Source organism: Sander vitreus, chromosome 11 (assembly GCF_031162955.1).
Source record: "Sander vitreus isolate 19-12246 chromosome 11, sanVit1, whole genome shotgun sequence".
Lineage (NCBI taxonomy): Eukaryota > Metazoa > Chordata > Actinopteri > Perciformes > Percidae > Sander > Sander vitreus.
In genome coordinates this window covers 14,025,854-14,044,947 of record NC_135865.1, presented here as the reverse complement: position 1 = coordinate 14,044,947, position 19,094 = coordinate 14,025,854, and the positions used below count along the sequence as shown (strand labels likewise).

General features: G+C 42.2%; 1 protein-coding gene across 6 annotated transcripts in view; it reads right to left on the bottom strand.

Moving 5' to 3' along the window:
* fmnl2a (formin-like 2a) overlaps positions 1 to 19,094 on the bottom strand; it is a 50,318-nt gene that overhangs the window by 5,656 nt on the left and 25,568 nt on the right. For all 6 annotated transcript variants that reach the window (XM_078261756.1, XM_078261757.1, XM_078261758.1 and 3 more), the window contains exons 4-24: positions 18,166 to 18,242; positions 15,797 to 15,880; positions 14,443 to 14,598; positions 11,085 to 11,193; positions 10,789 to 10,865; positions 9,882 to 9,975; positions 8,568 to 8,642; positions 7,172 to 7,282; positions 6,774 to 6,923; positions 6,308 to 6,409; positions 5,793 to 6,093; positions 5,458 to 5,649; positions 3,453 to 3,577; positions 3,164 to 3,366; positions 2,690 to 2,924; positions 2,461 to 2,529; positions 2,289 to 2,369; positions 2,067 to 2,196; positions 1,791 to 1,954; positions 1,571 to 1,672; positions 388 to 483 (exon numbers count right to left, since the gene is read on the bottom strand). In XM_078261756.1, the coding sequence (XP_078117882.1) occupies positions 388 to 483; positions 1,571 to 1,672; positions 1,791 to 1,954; positions 2,067 to 2,196; positions 2,289 to 2,369; positions 2,461 to 2,529; positions 2,690 to 2,924; positions 3,164 to 3,366; positions 3,453 to 3,577; positions 5,458 to 5,649; positions 5,793 to 6,093; positions 6,308 to 6,409; positions 6,774 to 6,923; positions 7,172 to 7,282; positions 8,568 to 8,642; positions 9,882 to 9,975; positions 10,789 to 10,865; positions 11,085 to 11,193; positions 14,443 to 14,598; positions 15,797 to 15,880; positions 18,166 to 18,242 (2,733 nt within the window). The remainder of the gene's footprint in view (positions 1 to 387; positions 484 to 1,570; positions 1,673 to 1,790; positions 1,955 to 2,066; positions 2,197 to 2,288; positions 2,370 to 2,460; positions 2,530 to 2,689; positions 2,925 to 3,163; positions 3,367 to 3,452; positions 3,578 to 5,457; positions 5,650 to 5,792; positions 6,094 to 6,307; positions 6,410 to 6,773; positions 6,924 to 7,171; positions 7,283 to 8,567; positions 8,643 to 9,881; positions 9,976 to 10,788; positions 10,866 to 11,084; positions 11,194 to 14,442; positions 14,599 to 15,796; positions 15,881 to 18,165; positions 18,243 to 19,094) is intronic.

Genomic DNA, 19,094 nt, shown 5'->3' with positions numbered 1-19,094 from the left:
AGTCCAGCATAATCTACAAAGCATTCTCCCACCCGAAATTTCTTTTAGCTAAAATATGCTTTTGCTCCACATATCTCTGTGTGCACGCGTGAGTTAATTGAACCATTTAGGAAGTATAACTGCTGATCCTGAGTCGATGTGATGAGGCTCAGCAGGGTGCCAGATATAACTACACGCGGCAGGCAGTCGGTGCTCAACTAATCCTGTGATCAAGAGTCTGGAGGAAGGGAGGATGAAGAGTAAAGGGGAGGATGTGGAACTGGCTAACCTACTCGTCGCCGTGATCCAATGTAGCCTCCTGCCTTACAAACTAGGGATGAGGGTATAGAGAGGGAGGGGATGAGGAAAAAAGAGGGGGGGTTGAGCGTTGAAAGAACGCCGTCTTACCTTTTGGTCTTCCTCCATCATTGCCTCCTGTTCTAGAAGTTTCTCCATCAAAATCTGCTCTGCTCTCTTTTTCTGCTCGTTGTCCTCTTCTGCTTGCTGAGGAGATTACATATGTACATGTCACTTAGTTACAAGTTGTTTTAATATACTGTGATAACATGATATAACTCATTTAAGAACAAAAAAACATTAAAAAGTTTCACCACATATGCTGCAGCCAGCTGAGATTCTATTTCAGTACCATGAGTCATTAACGTGGTTTTAAGTAGTTAAGGATTGTTCTAAACAGAGTTGACACACAGCAGCTATGAGAGACAAATGGCTGAAAACAGTCAAGACGCTGTGAAGTGCAGTAAAACATTGTGATGAGTTTTTGTTTGTAGTGGTTCTGTAGTACATATCGCTTAAACTGGCAATTGTATTAGTGAAATTATTTTAACCGCGTTTTGGTATAAAAGAAAACACGGTGCTGTTGTGATTACACTAGAGGGTGTATTGATGTCTAGTCACATACTAGAGACACACACACACACACACACACTAGACTGTAACACATCCAGATTGCCTCATACACACGCCCACAGGCATCTCTTTGTATCTCCACACTGACCCTCCCCAGACATTGTTGTGACTTAAAGGGGAACTCCACCAGTTCTACACATACAGTTGGGGGGAGTACTGCTGAGTATGAGGGGAAAAAAAAGTTGTATAAAGCCTTTTTTGGCTCCAGAGGAAGCTGCGAGAAAAATAAATGGACATGAGGCAGCGTTGGTTGAGGCTACAAGAGACTACATGTCTGAAAATGAAACAAATCTGGGGGTTTGGAGTTAGAAAGAAGTGAGCTTAGCCGACCTCTGTAGCCCACTCCTCATCTCTGCTTGAGGCCAGCGTCTCGAGGCTACATAAGCCGCTACTAGCGTACCACACCTGAATCTCCGACCAAACCTTCATTGGTCGTGTTGCATTCAGGCAGAAGAATGCATGGAATACAAAAAGACTATATCTACGCTTCTGCTGCATCGATTTTGATCCTTTTTGTAAAAACTGTTCATCATGAGTCCAATGTTATAGAAGTTCTATGCTATATCAGTGGAGTACTCTTTTAAGTCTTGAGTCTAATCGGCTGGTGAGGTGTGTTTTTGTTCGACTAGTTTTGTGTGATTGTGATGATTATGCAACTCACCCTGTAAGCCCTGACAAATCGCACAAACACAGGGAAGAAGACGGAGGGTGGCGTTGTTTTAGAGTTCTCCCCGAAGAACTTCACTGCCTCGTCAAAGGCATCCTTTCAAAGACAGACAGTGGACTTAATTAGAAAACACTTAGTTGACTTCATTTAAACCCTGTCACAACAACAAAACAAGGCATTGGAGCAATTGCAAAGAAAGGAGTGCTCATCTTACCTGTGCAATCTTGGCATCATCCTGCAGCTTCTTCAGCTTGCTCTCATTGTGTGTGATGAAGTCTTTGAGCATGGTGTTGTGGCCGTGCATGCTGTACTCTCTTTTGGTCAGCTCCATGCCTCTCTGCAGCTCCCTAACATCCAGCAGGACGTTCTCCAACGACACTGGGAACAAGAGCGGACGTATTGAGTAAACATGCAACCCTGCACTGAACTGTAAAAAGTCAGATAAGAATGTGTGGCAGAGCAGCAAACACATCTGAACTGTACGACTCACCTGCTGCAGCTTTCTCCACGTAGTGCAGCTCGTTGTAGAAGAGAGAAACTTGTGAGTATTTCTCCTTTACCACATTGGCTATGTAGTGTAACAACGTCATCTTACGGTCTGTTGACTTGGTATCCAGTAGCTGTAGAGAAAGTAAAAATAAGAACACAAAACTTTGGAAAACACTTGTAAAGAAAAAAATAAAGGCTTTTAAGTCAGAAGAAGGCAATGTACCAAGTCTAAACTTTGCAGCTTGAATCCATACACAGCTCCTCTTTTGCTGCTGTTCATGTAGTTTCCGAGTGCCAAGATGATCTGTCAAACAACAAGGAACAAGAATGTGAAAAAGAAAATCCATGCATTCATTTAACATTATGTTCAGTCCAGACACAAATAAATGAATTACCTCTAGAATTTTCTTTAGTTTCTGTGAGGACTTGATGGACACAGATGCTGCGATGACTGCATGAATTTGCTGTGGGGAAAACAAAGAGGACGACATGAGATGATGTTGAATTCAGTGCACCATCGTTGCTTTCTATGGTCACAGCATGCTGTATAAACTGCCTCTAATCCTTTTCAGTGTTTTAGTTTTGGAATATATTGTCCCCCACAAAAGAGATCCCAGTTCTCACCGGTGTGAGCATCTGCACGCTCTCACAGAAGTTGCCGATGAAGGCCATGATGGTCATCTTCTGCATGAGCCGCTCAATTTTACTAAACTGCATCATAAAGCGGTCCTCGTCCGGCAGGCTCTCCAGCGGCTTGCGCTCCTTCTCATACTGCCGCAGGATTTTAATCTCATTCTCGGTGGGCTGGAAGCGCATCAGACACTCCACGAAGTCCACCGGCAGAGTTCGCAGGTCAAAGCTAAAAGACGGGGAGACACGAGTTACAGAGTAGGTTACATACTGGGAACCTAAAATAAAAGGACACAGACCATTTGGTAACATACTGTATGACTGTCTGTTAAATAATAACATTCATCAAATGCCAGCATACAGTGCAATTGAATGTGTCATATGTCTCATTTAGGTACTACATGCATAGAAAGCATGCAAGAACACCAGAAGTATTGGGGTCTATTGTTTTATTTTGAAGGGGCTTACATCTGAATGGCCTTGCAGATCTCCTCAGGAGTCTTGCCCACTTTCCTCAGTGTGATGGCCAGGTTCTTTGCTCTGTTGGAGTCCAGTAGCGCCACCTTGTTGGGCCCCTTCTGGATGACCTTCTGCTTGCTCATGGTGAGGTCAATAGCCGGGCCCTGGGCTTTAGTCTTAAACATCTCCTCAAACTCGTCCACGTTCAGGTCCTTAAAGACGCCGACAACAAATCGGTTAATGTTCTGTTATCGTGGAAATGAGGCCGGAAGTGGACTAAGCGAGAGCAGACTCTTACCTCAAGTATCCTCTCGTCATCAATCTCATTGAAGACAGTCCCGTTGATCTGGTTTGGTTTCAGGGCTACCCAGTTGAAGACGGGCATACGGAACTTTGTCTTGATGGGTTTCTTGATCTTAACAGCTACACAGGAAACAGAAGAGTTAGCACAGCGTCTACCTCATATGAAAGTAGACACACACACACACACACACACACACACGTGAAAGGGTAGACAGGTATCTGTGAATTGGTGACACACATGGATGTGACCGTTTTATCTCTAAAAACCTACAACCCTCCTTCAAGTTGATCTTTTGTTTTTTTTATGTATTTTGAAAGAATGCTTCCTTTCTTTAAGCTAAACAAAAAGGACACTTGGTCATGCTTGAAGCAGACTGACACCTGTTAGCCTCTGGTAGAAGAACAAGGCCAAAAGGGTATACCCCGTACAGTAAGTCGTGCATATGGTGAGGATTTCCTGCCTGGCTGGGTGACACACTATTTATCGGACAGATTATGGCTATTTGTGGCCACCTGGGCTGATTCACTTCAGCTGACCATCGAGGTGGTGCCCTGCTTAGTTACACAGACAAGGTGTCAGCAGGGACAGAAAGATAAGGTGGTCATGGGAAAGGTTAACAGCATTCCAGCTCGGCAGAACGCATTTCACTTCCTATCCTCTGCGTGCCATAGCAGGTCACTGTGTGCAACACTGCGATGTGGCGATAACTTAATGCGCGCACACACACACACACACACACACACACACACACACACACACACACACTACAACAAAACTACAACAAGGTGTGAAGGTAAATCATGCAAAATTTTGAAATTTGGTATTTTCTCTGTTGTTTAAATTCATCTAATTGTTCACAGAAAGTCTCACTGGTAGAGGGAAAACAGCAGAATGAATTCATAAAGTCACAGTTCACGTGTTTTTGGATTATGTGGTTCTATATGCTGCCGAGCTCATGTTAGAAGTGGCAAAAAATGAAAATATGAAAATGAAAAGAAATATAAACTATTTCTAAGAGACTACAAATGGGAATTGTTTGTTTTCTAGTGGGATTCAGAGACTGAAATACCATTTTCCAAAAACGTAAGGTACAGTGGGGGGGACAAAACACCAAACACAGACAAGCAGAACCTACAGAAAAGTTTGATGGGTCCCTCTGGTTGGCAGAAAAAGAAACAATTCAAAGACAAATCATTATGAAATTGGCAGAGTTAGAGAGAAAGCTTACACGTGCACATCTCAAACACACAAGGTACAGGATCTGTGTGTTAAAGATAAAACTTAAAAAGGGTTTCCACTGTTTACTGACTGGTGTAACTTCACTCTAAAGGTTTAGCGTCCACATGCATTACATACCCAGGAATATGCACCCACATCTATATACAGTAAAGAAAAGTCTAATTCAATGAGTCACATGAAGGTCTGGCCTTGGTACTCATCAACACTGCCTGACAGTGAGTTTGGTAGGTTACGTTGATTTGGTAAGTTTCAGACACATCAACTCAGCTCAACACAGATGGGAAACCTTAGTTCAAACTGTCTTTTAATTAGCTTTTAATTACAGATGTATACTTTAGTCGCTGAAAATGAATAGATGTTTGTTGTTAAAATCATACGTTAAAATTATCAAATGTTTCAATGACTTTAACATTAGATAATAATATTCCACCCATTATCATTTAGTTATATATTGTTCTGATCCACCAACCATTAAAACATACAAATACAGATTTAGACTAATTTTACTGAGCAACAAGCCATAACCAATCAGTGGCAAATAACTCAATCAAGACTGTACATCACACTCATGCAGCTGCAGTTAACATTACAAATTTGCAATGGAGGTAAGTAGTTGGAATAAAAGTTGACTGTTTTGCCAAACAATCTGCAAAATACTATATCTAAACCTATATAAACTGCTATGCCCATTGAAGGATCCTTTTCCATCACATAACTCACATATAGACACAAACTAGATTGCTGGATTAGATGACCTTACCTGCTAACCCAGAGTTCATGATGACCGTAGGCGTCCCACAGCCGGGCAGTGGGGGCGCTACAGGAGGAGGCGGAGGGGGCAGAGGTGCTGAGATCTGTGAGGCTGGCCCTGGGGGAGGAGGTGGAGGTGGAGGGGGAGGCGGTGGAGGTGGGGGAGCTGCTGCAGGAATGACTGCTGATGGTCCGTTTGACACTGGGAGAGAGGAGAGACGCTCAATGCTTAGCATCATTTGTTTATGCGACATGCAAAATGTGTATATTCTCTCCCATCTTTTCTCTTCTTTCTGCATTTCATGATTAGCAGTTTACATGCTACTGGACTAATGTTAAACCTACATGTGCCGTTCACTGGCAGTGGAGGAGGTGGTGGTGGAGCCAGCGTGCCGGCTATCACTCCTACATGATTTGCTGCGCCGTTTGCTCCCATCACAGCACCAAGGAAGCCCTCCACACTGGAGGGCGGTGAGGGCAGGATGGAGATGTCTCCATCTCCCTTCTTGTGGATCTTGATGGTGCCTTGTTTCTCAAGTTCGTGGATCTTCTTCTCCAGGTTACTCTGTCGCTGGATGGCCTCGTCCTTCTCCTTCAACATCTGCCGCAGTGAGTGGACCTGCGAGCTGGTGTCTTTGTAGACTTCCTATGTGGGAGAGGGACAGACAAAGGGAGTTCAGATTAATTAAAAAAAAGGTATTGTCTAAATTATATATTTTTTATATTTCTGGAGTGAGAGTGGAAACCCAACAACAACAAAAAGAACATTTTAACAGTTTAGGTAAAACCTTCTATTTGTATTAAGTGGTTATTGTGACAACTTAAAAGATAAATGCGAATGTTCAGAGTTGAAATCTAACCCTGATCGATTCAAGCTCCTTGTTCCTTTGCATCAGCTGCTTTTCCAGCTCCACGATCTTGGACATGGCCTCGTTCTCCGTGTCCTGCAGCTTCTCTGTCATCTAAAGAACAATAGCCGGGAGGAAAAGGGCGACACGGTGACATGAAATCATTGCGATGACAGCGTACAACTCAATATATCAACAAAGGGAGGCACTGATGTAAGGCATTTATCATATGTATATTTCTCTGAACAAATTGTGAAGACTTAAAAGTTATGAATGTTACAAGAAGTGTGTTCATATATAGTGTGCCCTCACAGTCTTTTTGTGACGGCTGACGGTTAAGGGAAAACCTGAGATCATAGTAAATCCAATGCTGACATCCTGACATTAATACATAGCCTTTTGCGAGAGAATATAAATGAGATTAAGGAGTTGGTTTTGTGGATTTTCAGAGTAAAGTCAAACAGTTGAGCGCTCTCACATGTGACATGTTCTCCTCCAGCTCCTCCACACGCTCCAGGGCAGCATTTTTGGTCTCGGCATCCTCCAGAAGGGCTCCCACGTCAAACACGTTATCCAAGTAGGCCTGGATCTGAACCTGCAGCTTATCGCTCTCTGTATGCTTTAGTTTCTGGAAAACATGCACACAAAAAGAAATGCCATGATGATAAGAGTGTGGCAGTTAGGGAGTGCAACATTTACAGATATGACAGATTCTTTTCTGAAGTAATGGAAAAGCCATTATCAACTGTTTTTCTGTGGTTGCCGTCTCGGGGCTGCTGTAATGACAACCTGTGCTCTGGATTGAGCTGAATATTAAAGAGCGGGAGTGTTCGGTCAGTCTGTGCATTTCTCCTCCGGCATTATGTCTCAACTCACGTCTAAGTTGTCGTCCAGACACAGCTTGGTGAAGTCATACTGTAGGTGAACTCTGAAGTTCATGTCCTCCACTGAGTGCACAACTATGTTGATGAACTGCATACAGGCCACCTGGGGGATTAAACAGAATAAATACTGTTATTGAATGAGGATTCGACACAGTAAAAACAGAAGGCTCTCTCAGTGTTTGCATAGAATGTACTCTGTGCGTGTCTGCTGACAATCTAAGGAAAAATGTGTTAATAGATAACAGGTTTGAGGTTTTTCTACATCAGCCTGGTACTTCTGTAAAATGGTTTTATGCTCATTATCACATCTAATTCCTTTTAATATGGCTTCCACTGAAATGGTGTGTATAAATCCTCATTATTGTGCTTGCTTGGATGGCTGAGTAGTTTATCTGGCAGATTAAGAGGATCTGAAAAAACAAATTAACAAAATGAGCCAGTTCAACTCCATTGGCTGCCTTAAGGGAGCCTGCGTAAACAACAGATCAAGGGGGATCTCCACAATGTCTAATGCACACACACACACACACACACACACACACACACACACACACACACACACACACCTTCTACCCTGACACGGGCTTAATAAACTTCCGGTAAGAAGCTCAGTTGTCTCGGTGCGACATGGCACCTTTGACAAAGTCTGTTTGCTTTAGTGCTGCTGTCAGATGATGGTCTACTGACGGACTGTGAGCGGACTTGTGACAGAAGTCCTATTGAAGTCCTATTCAAACACAGCATCTGTTGGTTTTCTCACACACGCACGTGCGCACGCACACACGGATTGGGCAGTGTTTGCCTCACATCAATTAAGACCCTTTGATGGACACACACACACTACACAAAATACTAAAGTTGGCATTCTCTTCACAGTGTCTTTTATTCTTATCGGCCAGGCTAATTAGCACTATTTAGCCTGGACATGACAGACTAAGCAAGGGTCTTTGCTAAGGGCCACTACTTTAGTTTGATGTATTGCGCCATATGTCTGTAGTTTGTGCTGTGATGAGAAAAATGAGAAGGCTCGCACAAAGACAGGGAGCCTTGTGAGTGTGTATCGTCGAACTGGACTCTTTGTTGGACAAACATATCAGGACACAAGCGCAGCAGTGGAAATATTCAAAATATCTACATTTCTAACCAGCTCAAAACTATGCTAGTAGCTAAACGAAATGCTGCCTCTAAAGGCTTGACACGGATGAGAAAGAAACATTCACTCGGGGATTCTTTAGCTCAAAAACCTTCACCAGCCATCTGTGGTTTTGCCTGGTGATTTGAGGGTTTGGAGTGTGATCAATAGTCATTAGGAGTGTGTGAGTGTGTGTGTGTGTGTGTGTGTGTGTGTGTGTGTGTGTGTGTGCGTGTGCGTGTGTGTGTAAACATACCATGAAGTCGATATTGTTGTCCTCGTTCTTGAAATACTCCATTAGCCTCTCAAATCGCTGTGTCTCAATGCACACCTGCAAAACAAACCACATCACACTTATTGTATTTATTGGAATCTAGGTATAGAGAGAGCAACCGTGCTGCCTAAAACAAAAACACTCCTGTTGTCAGCTTTGACTGCTGTGCTGCCCATACACTGTGTGACACTAGAGATGAATGCTCTTCCCCTGAGACTGTTGAACCTCATGAACCCTTTTAACTATACATTCGAATGAATATTCCCATTCCTCGAGGCTACCAACAGTATGATGAAAAGTCTTGACCAAAGACTGCTAATACATCACAGCCATAACCTAAGTAACCTAAGTATAACCAAAGTTATTCATGAACTGCTCCTGAATGTACACAGTGCATCTGTGTTCAATATGGCTTGTGTACAACATTTACCACATATACTGTAATTTTTGTCCTGCCTATCTGAACTAGAATTTGGGAGACAGAAAGAAACAGAGAGAGAGATGCTCTGCAGTTCATCTGGAGGGCAATGAGGGAGATGGAGCATGATGAAGAATTGAGAAGGGAGGGAGGAAGAGGAGGGTTGTATATCCAAAAAACTCAGTCTCAGTCTGCAGCCCCTTCATCAAACACAGCATATCAAAGTCACTTAGCAAACTAGATCTAGTGATGTTTTTGTTAACTAAAACACTGCAAAAAGATACAGAAATTTGAGGGAGTCATCAAATGCTTCCAGCAGCCTATACTATCATGACACTAACCTTCGTCTCATTCACCCTAAGTCTTATTCTCCCACTAATGCCGATGCCACTGAGAGCAACACTCAATATTTCATTCAGGGGTGTAAATATTGCATTAACTGCAGTCGGCCCATTTTTGCGGGCCCTATGCTACAAAATGGGGCTGCTGTTAGCGCCCACTCCATCATAAACCTCCCACTCTTTTCTCTCCAGCAGCCAGAAGACCTCATCCAGACAGACAAGGGTCAGGCAAGTCTGTCTGTTGCATCTTTCTCTCTGCTATTCTGAGCTTTGATGTGTCTGCTAAATCTAGTTAACGCACTTATGGCTTTTCTCTGGAAGTCGAGTGGGTCCTGTTGTGTTGTGCAGCTAAACCAGTGTCTGTAATCTGTTGACAAAGAGCTCATTCCTAGATGCTAGCCTGAGGAATCTGCTAGTCTCACATCTGCCGGGGGAGCATTCCTCCAGGGCTGAGTCACAGTTTGAAATTGCACAGTCGAAATGTAATGACATATTCGTCTTCTCAGACCCCACTTCCCCTCTCCGTGCAGCTCGTACCTCCTTAAAGTTGTCGAATGCAGAGAGAATAATTTCATGGCCTCCTCTCACGAGACAAACTGCCGCCAGGAGCTCCAAGACCAGAGCTTTAGTTCTGTAAAACAGGGAGAAAATAAAGGTTAGTAAATGACAAGTGCCAGCACTGCGGTAAACCTGTACTTAAACACAAAGCAAACAAAAATGGAAAACTGGAGAACAATTTAAGATGCTGAAACCTCTCTGTAGAATGGATCTACATGGTGTTTATTACAATTAATGTCTTTTTAAGTTTAAACATCTTTATAAATATTAATGAGTAACAGTAACTAACTTGAAAAAAAGTTTTGTAATGTCACAACCGGAGAGAAAAAAAAAGGTATTAAAAAAAATGAATATTTCCAGGCCCAATCCGTGTTTGGGGTCTGTAGTTCATTCATGCAAGATTTCTCTGCCTGGATGAGATGTGACAGGTGATCCAAAGTGGTTTTACATCCACTTTTGAGGAAATCCTTGAACCTTGGGGCACAAAGTAAACACACACACACACACACTCACACACACACTCACACACACACACACACCTTCTGGTTTCTGTCTCAGTGAGCAGCTGCCAGTGTAGTGGCGTGTGCCAGCGGTGCCTTGACCCGTCTGTCAGGATGAATGTGCCCCTGAGCTACAAAGTCACTCACTCTGGATCCGACTGTGTAGGTGCACTGAGGCTAATGTTGGACTCTGAATGTTCCATAATGGATTTGGGTCTTTGTTGGGAAAAAATGTACTGGATATGTTGAACTCCAGATGAAACAAATTTATGTTAAAATTTCATTTTTTATTTCCTGGGCCTCTCTTTATAAGCATACATTCAGGCTTTCACTTAGATAAAGAACAAACAAATAATCTATCTGGAAGACTTTTTGTTTTAACTTACCTTGGATTTTTATTGTTGAGACTTAGTGCAATTTCATTCACGGCATGTGGGTGTGACATGACCATGTTGAAGCCATACTGGGAGATGAAAAACAAACCAGAGGGAGAAAGACAGAGACAAACAAGCTAATTAACAGAGAAGAGCCACTGAATAAGCAAAAGGTGCATTCCACTGCATAAAAAACGAAACATGGAGAACCAACAGAGGAACAAATTGAATTTGGCTTTAGTTAGATAAGTGTACTTTAGTCCAGAGGGACATGCAGTCTGTGTGGACGGGGAGTGCAGAAGGCTGACCTGGTAGTTCATGATAGCACGCAGGCACATGATGCAGACGTGGACATCGTCTTTCTTGCAAACCAGTCTGGAGTTTTTCAGAGTTCTCTGGCTCGGAAGTGTGTTGCAGCTAAAAATAATTATAGAAAAGACGAAAAAAACAATTTAGTGATAATAGGAAACTGTTACTAAAAGAATTGTCGAGTCTATGAGCTTCTGAACACAAACAAGAGTGCACGAGGCCTGGATAAATAAGAAAACAGATGTCATTTGTGAATGAGCCTCCATCACATACCACCTCCTTCACATAGGGAGGCTGTTAAACTGCCACGCCACCTTTCATCAACACACACAAAAGGCCAAATAATCTACAGCCTTGTCAGGGTCCATGAGATGTCCTCTTTCAATTGTTTTAATTTTATGTCCTTCACAAAGCTATCATTTACAGCTAACACAGAAGTCCGTCATTTGCATGCAGCACAGTGCATTTTCACTACAAGGCCTTTTCTCTTGATGCAGCTCTCACAACAAAAAGAGAAAAGCTGGAATAGCAGTATCACTGAATGACATACAGAGCCAGTCAGAGCCAAACGGTTTAATTTCAGACATCTGTCACAAGGTTCAATTACTGGCCCGAGTTCTGGGGGAAAAAATGTGTCTTCAGGATACTGATAGACACGCCGATTCATGTCAGCTCCCATGCCTGAAGGCGTGACTCCTCTGTGAATAACAACAAGTTGTGTGTGTGTGTGTGTGTGTGTGTGTGTGTGTGTGTGTGTGTGTGTGTGTGAAAAAGGCTAGAGCTTTCAAGGAAGAGTCAGCAATTTTAAGACAAAGATAGTACTATCCTTCAATTTGGCAAGTTCACATTAGACTATGCTGGAAAACAGTTATCATATATTATATTATATAATCAAAATGTTTTGCATGTCTGACATAATCGTGAGCATTCTGCATGTCATGTTCAGCAGAATGTGGTGCCAGGCTGGGTGGAGGAGACATGCTGCAACTGCTTCACACAGCAGCAAAAAGCTAAAAATAAATAAATAAATAAGTTAATCAACATCCAAGCTGAGGTGTGGCACAATCGGGAGGAAATGAGTAACAATATTTCTTAATCTCAAACCAAGGTCGGGATAAAGGATTATGTAACACCAGCAAAATGTAATACCTTGACCTGCTTTGACTTGTCTAAAGTTACTCAACTAAACTTTATATGACACAACACGGCAAATTGAATATCACTGCAAGGAGACAACGCATCCAAAATCTGAAAGGAGAGGTGAGAGGTGCTGTGGACAGATTTATTCTCATCAGACAGGAGAAAGTTCTGAGCCGTCCAGGATTTAATGTCCTGGTTACAAAACATGAAAAAAAAAAATCCTGCCGGCCACAACAAACAGAGCATGTTCTAAATAACACCACAGAACAATATCAAACACTACATCTATAACTATAAGACACAGGTCTAACACAGCTACTAATTTCTAGCACACTCCATACCGTCTTATTTGAGAGCACGTTGGACAGCTCAGTGTGCTCGGTGTCCTTCAAGATGGCAGTTTGAAGAAGACATATATAAATCATTATTTTACAACCAGTTGTTGAGCTTTCATTATTCTGAATTAAAGCTAATCTTAAGAGAGATAAAGATAATAAGGGACAAAGATTCTGTATAATGGACAGTTAAACATTTATAAAACCACCAGAGCAAATGCTTCATAATTAGTGTGGCATCTCTTATAAATGTATCCAAAATACAGAATTTGTTTGGAGGCTATGTAACGAAAGCTTTTACAGGGCTTTTGTAGAAACTAGGTTAGCTTCTGCACATAATGGCATTTAAAAAGCCACACAAGCAGCACGCAGGCACAGAGAAAAGAACAATGAGTGCAGAAAAACCCATTTGCTCCAAGGAAAGTAGAATTTAGTCTCAAGCGCAGGAGGGGAGGCTGGCAGTACAAATAATTCACATCCCCGACACAGACAGCGGGACAAATAAACTGGGCAGCGCTAGCAGGGAGGTATAAAGTACAATGAGGAAGGAGGGTTGTGTGTGTGTGTGTGTGTGTGTGTGTGTGTGTGTGTGTGTGTGTGTGTGTGTGTGTGTGTGTGTGTGTGTGTGTGTGTGTGTGTGTGTGTGTGTGTGTGTGTGTGTGTGTCTTGGGGGGAGAGCAGGGATGCAGGGTTAAGCCAGCAAAGCAAGAGACCTGCCTGCTGTCGAAGACTGGCAGACAGAGGAGCAGATGACTATGAAGGAACACCAAGACAGAACAGAAGAAACAGTCAGCCTCACTGAAGACACTCTGACCAGTTACACACACTCTACATGCTGATGATACAGGGGTACATCTGGAGGAGGCAGATGTGTAAGCAAAAGTCTGTTATGGGCCAATAGTGATATTATCTGCCAATAAGTCATAGATTACATATGTTAATAATGATGAAACAAGCCCTGACTATCTGGTGATTGTTGGATGTTACAAAATATAATAGGTGGTTTAATAGGGTAATAGGTGTGGCTTTATAAACAGGACACACATTTCATATATATCACTGTCTATAACTGATGGCAAACTTGGATAGGAACAGAAAATACTGTAATACAGGAGAAAAAAATAGAAAAGTAGTATGTAGTATGCTATAGCTACTTATTTCACATGTATTATTTTAAGCACCTTTGAGACAATATAAAACAACTGACTTAGTTATCATGCAAGGATCTGAAATCAAAAAGACACGTGCCTCATTAAATCAATAGTGCTCTTTGTATACAATGAGTTCAAATTGCCTCTAAAGGATTAGAGGTCACAGAATTTAGGGTGAGTGCTGTACCGAAACATCAATGGAATGATTAGAGAGGATTAGAGAAATAATGCACAACTGAATGGTATTTGTGCTTTAGAGCATATATTAGCATGAGTTTATCAATTAACTGCTGTGAAATCCTCTGCGCACAGAATTTGGAGTTAAAATGGTTTGTTTAGTGTTCATAAAAACAAAACAGATCCATAAAAAAGATATTTCCTTTTGCTGCTTGTCTGTCACATAAAAAAAACTGCTGTCAATCATGTGTCATAATCATGTGCAAAACCAGCCTGGTCGACAATCCAAAAAATCCAGACAAATAGTGTTTGCCTCCTGCTGCGTAAATGTGCCTTACGCTATTTAAAGTCTTACAGACCTCATGACTACATAAAGGGGCAGCTGAGGCATCATATGAAATGTGTGACTCAAAATAATCACAATACAACAACATTGCTTCAGCTGAACACAGAAACCCTAAGTGGCAAAGTTAGCTGTAAATAGTTACAAATCACACAAACACACATGGACAATGGTGAATCTTCTTAACCATCAATTAATATGTGTATAGTACCGTATCGCGGAATGTCGGCTAGCACGTGTGATGCCGTTTCCAGTGATGGAAGACGGCAGGGTGCTTCCTCCATGCAGGTCTTCTATAGAGCGGCTCCAGGGCTTAGACTTATCCATAGCAGCCTCTGGGTTGTTCTCTGCACAGTCTCCATCAAACCTGTTGCACCGTGAAAACAAGACACAACCATTAACTTGTTATTATTTAAAGCCTGACTGACAGTGGATTTATGAAGCCAGTATGGTATCATTATTATTTGACAACAATAAAAAAAAAATAAAAAAAAATATAAAAACAATTATCTGGGGTTAGACAAACTATTTTTTAAGGATCCCTAAAATGTGGTTACTTAGTACAGGTGTGCCTGAGGTACAACATTTTAGCGTTTAAAATAAACTTGGTTTGAAATGTCACAGTAACAGTAAAATATTTGACCCGGAAACAAGCTTACACTGTTTGAATAAATCCTGCTACTTTAGCTAGCAAAAGGCCCTTCCTTGACAGTCATAACTTACCAGCAACCAACGGCTAAGCTAACCAGCCTAGCTAAGACAACTAACTAGCTAACCAGCAAATAACCACCGAGGTTAAACCAAACAAGCCTCATCAGTTAGCAGGCCACTAAGCCCCTAAGCATACACTACTGTCTATAACATCATCAGCTAACATAATTAAATATAAATGAATAAAAAAAAAAAAATACAGATATCTGTTTTAAGATAAGTCAATATCCCATATATACTGTATCTCATATATTGGTCATGCACTTGTATTAATGAGTGCTGGCAGAAGTGAAAATGTACTCAACTCCAAAACTAACGCTATCATTTCAGGTTTTTGGTTTAGACATGATGCAAAATGTCTCATGTTTTGTTGTACTTGGTAGAAACATTGGAAAGAGCTGGTAGTTGTTATAGCATACCTGCTATGATCTATTTCAGTTTTTAGACTGGTCGTTTCCATGACTTGTATATGCTGCTGCGGTGGTGGTACTGAGGGTAAACACAATTTTACTGCTAACCATTCATAATGTGGACAGACCATAATAACATATGGTGAAGTGGGGAGGGTGAATTAAAAATGTAACTGCGTGGCTCTTTGGCCCTGAACATGGACCTTGTGACTGACTAATATTCACACCATCATTCTATGAATAGAAGCCTATGGTTGGTATAATACACAGCGCCAATGTGTCAGCAATGGGCCCTGAGTGACTCAGTGTTTCTGACAACCAGGCAGCAGCAGTGGTGGTGGTGGAGATGCATCAGCAGCTGTGCAGAATAGCAGCATTGTGTTGGTTGTCAGTTCTGCATATAGACCATAGTGATATACAGAGAAAGAGCTGGTAGTGACTTACGTGACGGCATACTGTGCAAAAGAAAGATACTCCACCAGCACGTCCAGGCCTTTGTTCTCTTCATTTAAGAATTCTCTCACCCACCTGAAGATAGACAGAAACAAGTTTAACTCAACAAAGGTTTATCAGCACACAGACTCATATAAAATCATTTGGGTCATTTCTAGAAAGAACACACACAGAACATATAATTGATCAGCAGTTAGAACAAGAACCAGCTTTCTTAATATTGGTAGTTTCTTAGTTTAATTGGTTTCAACAAAAACTCATCTCCTTTGGGATAATAACAGCTAAGGAACTTATTCTCCGAGTCTTCTTTTGTTTCTTATCTGGAAAGAAACATCACCAGATGCTTATATTTAATGGGTAGTGCACGTCTTTCCATTTGTCTGACCTGACCTTGGTATGCAGATGTTTTCAGATTATTCACCCTCCCTCCCTCAATTTATCCCTTCCTTTGCCAAGAAGAACTGTAATGACCCGTTTGACAGACTTCAAAGCTTCCTGGCTCAAAGCAGCGAACATATCCCCCATGCATGTGTTTGCAAGCACAGGCATCAACACACATCTACAGAATCGCATTATTAAGTCTGCCTGTTTTCCCCGTTTCCGTTTCTCACACACACACACACACACACACACACACACACACACACACACACACACACACACACAATGATCAAAAGCCCATTCTCACCTTCCTTACAGGCACTTAAGTGGGCCACCCGTTCCGCATTTGGCATGCTTTCATTTTTTTATTCTGCACAGAAAAGCCAAGCTTTTCACAGGGAAAGCTCCTGCTACCTTTGGCATGTGCTGCTCTCCCATATTTATAAGCAGTGTGAGCTGAATCACAGAACATATTTATTTAATCGCATCCTATGAAGGTGCTTTTTATTGGAGCCGCATACGGCTTCGACAGGCCTGATTACTCAGAGATTAGAAAAATGTGCAGGGCATAAACATAATGACACACAGCCAGGCTTTTGAGCAGTACTGCTGATGAAGATGCAAGACTAAACTGCTTTAAAAATCCAATAGCTGCTTCTTTATTTGCTTCCCTGTGGTGTAACTACATGGGAGCGAGTAAGGCTAACGAGAGAGTCCAGGAAAGCAGTGCCTGGTGGGGCCCGTCGTGTTTTAAAAAAGGGCTTGTCTGGCCACATGGTAATCATTACCACAGGACACTAACTAACAATCCTCCCATTCACCACATGTTGTTGACCACTGAGCAACATGTGAGGAGCAGGCAGGCAGGGAGCCGGGGTTATCATCAGTAGTGCTCGTACAGGGACAATCCATCCATTATACACAGCCTACATGATAGATATATTTCTCTGTTTCACCTCTGAAAAGAAGCAGTAATTATTCACTGTCTGAGTGGGTGACATCTTGCCCCCTCGCCACCCCTCTCCCCGACCGTACTCTCAATCTCTCTCCCTGTCCCTCTGCCATTATAGTAATGCTTTGTCTAATCTAGATTAGGTAGATTATTTATGTAATCTGGTTTACCAACATAAGGTCTCTATTAATCCATGTGAACAATGCCTCAACTGGTTTGCCAGAGAGAACTCATCTCTGGCTGTGTTTGAAGTTTATTTTGGTTTGAAGAGCAGAATCTGATAAGTGTGTATGTCTGGATCAGCGCTCTTGTGGCTGCCTCTTCCTGTCCAAGACAGGGTCTCCATGTCTCCTGTGACCGCCCACATCAACATCCCTCCCAACTGCTAGCCCTCATTACATAAAACTAAATAATTAATTTTCTATCTGTCCTCATGCTGTATCTGTATTTTTTAAAAGCGTGCCTGGATAAATGAGGCCCCTGGATCTTACAGATCCCAGAATGCATTAAGGCCTAATTAGTGATGCCGAGTAATCCATCACAGTCTTTAACTATCAGGGTCTCTAATCACAGAGACAGGCCCTATGATCTATAGCCAGACAAAACACTGAGACATTGTGTGCAGCTCATTGAGATATTGATCTTTCCTTTACGATGACTGTACAACACTGAATCAATATCAGCTCAATATCATTCTCTCATTAGTAGCATCTACAAGAACGCCTCTTCGGGATAGCAGACTGAAACACTGATTTAAGAATGAAGAAAAATGTGTGTTCCTTCCAAATGCTGTTCACGTGTCAGCCGCTCCAAACAATCAATCGATTCATCTTGTCTCCATGGCCACATGGCTTTCTGTGTAATATTAGGCTGGAGCACTGAGATGAATGGGGGATGGTGGTGGTTAGTGTCAACGTCTGCGTCTCCGGGTGTCTGGAATGTCAAATGTTTCCCCCCTGAATCTAATATAATCAGGTCTGGGACATTCAACACTACACAAGCTTCACACAATCCTGCAGTGACTTACCCTATATGATTGGTCCGTAATGAAATTTCCAGTTCTCTCAGGACTTGGGTGGACTCCTGAACTCTCCGTCTGAATTTCTGAGGAAGGAAAGAAGGGGGGGGGGGGAGTTAATATTTTATCATACCACCAGAACTGTAAATTATCAAGTGGTAGCGCAGCAATGTTTTGGCTGGAGGAAACTTTTTCTGACTAAAAGGTCAGACAAACAGACATAGACCACAGTGACATTTAAAATGTGAAAGCAGGCAAGCGGTGTACTAATTATGAAATAAAATTTGTTTTGAGGGTTGTTTTTCATAAGATTTTGAAGTGGGCCTTTAACTTGCCAGTAACCATTAAACAAGCTAACAGAGAAGGCGAGCTGACTCATTGGAAACTGTGAATGTGGAGTAGTTCCAGTTATCTTGTTTGCTCACATTGGTTCTTTATATAGCAGTAATCCCTCCTGCACTGTGATATAATCAAGTAACCTAATTGGTTAACTCACAAGACCTACCAGCACACGCAGCAGTGACACCCACACACACACACACACACACACACACACACACACACACACACACTCCTGTTACGGTGGCTACTGCTATAAGAGAGTTTAAGTGGGTGAGTGACGTGCATTAAAGGTATGAGCTGCCAGTAAATTAAATAGAAACAACAGAACAGAGAACATTAGCGGGCTCCTCTTTGATTTCAGCCTCTGATAAGAGGTGATCTGCAAGACCCAACAAAGGCCCTTCAGGCTGTTACACAACCGCAGCAACGAGACAAGCAAAGTGAATGGCCGGCGGTGATCAAACAGGAGGGGACAATCCCTGATGATAGGGAGTGAAACGGTTGTATCAGAGAGGAGAGTTATTACCTCCGCCAGGGAGGTTAAGTTTTCGGTTCAGTTTGTTTGTTGGTTTGTTTGACCATAAGCAGGATCACGG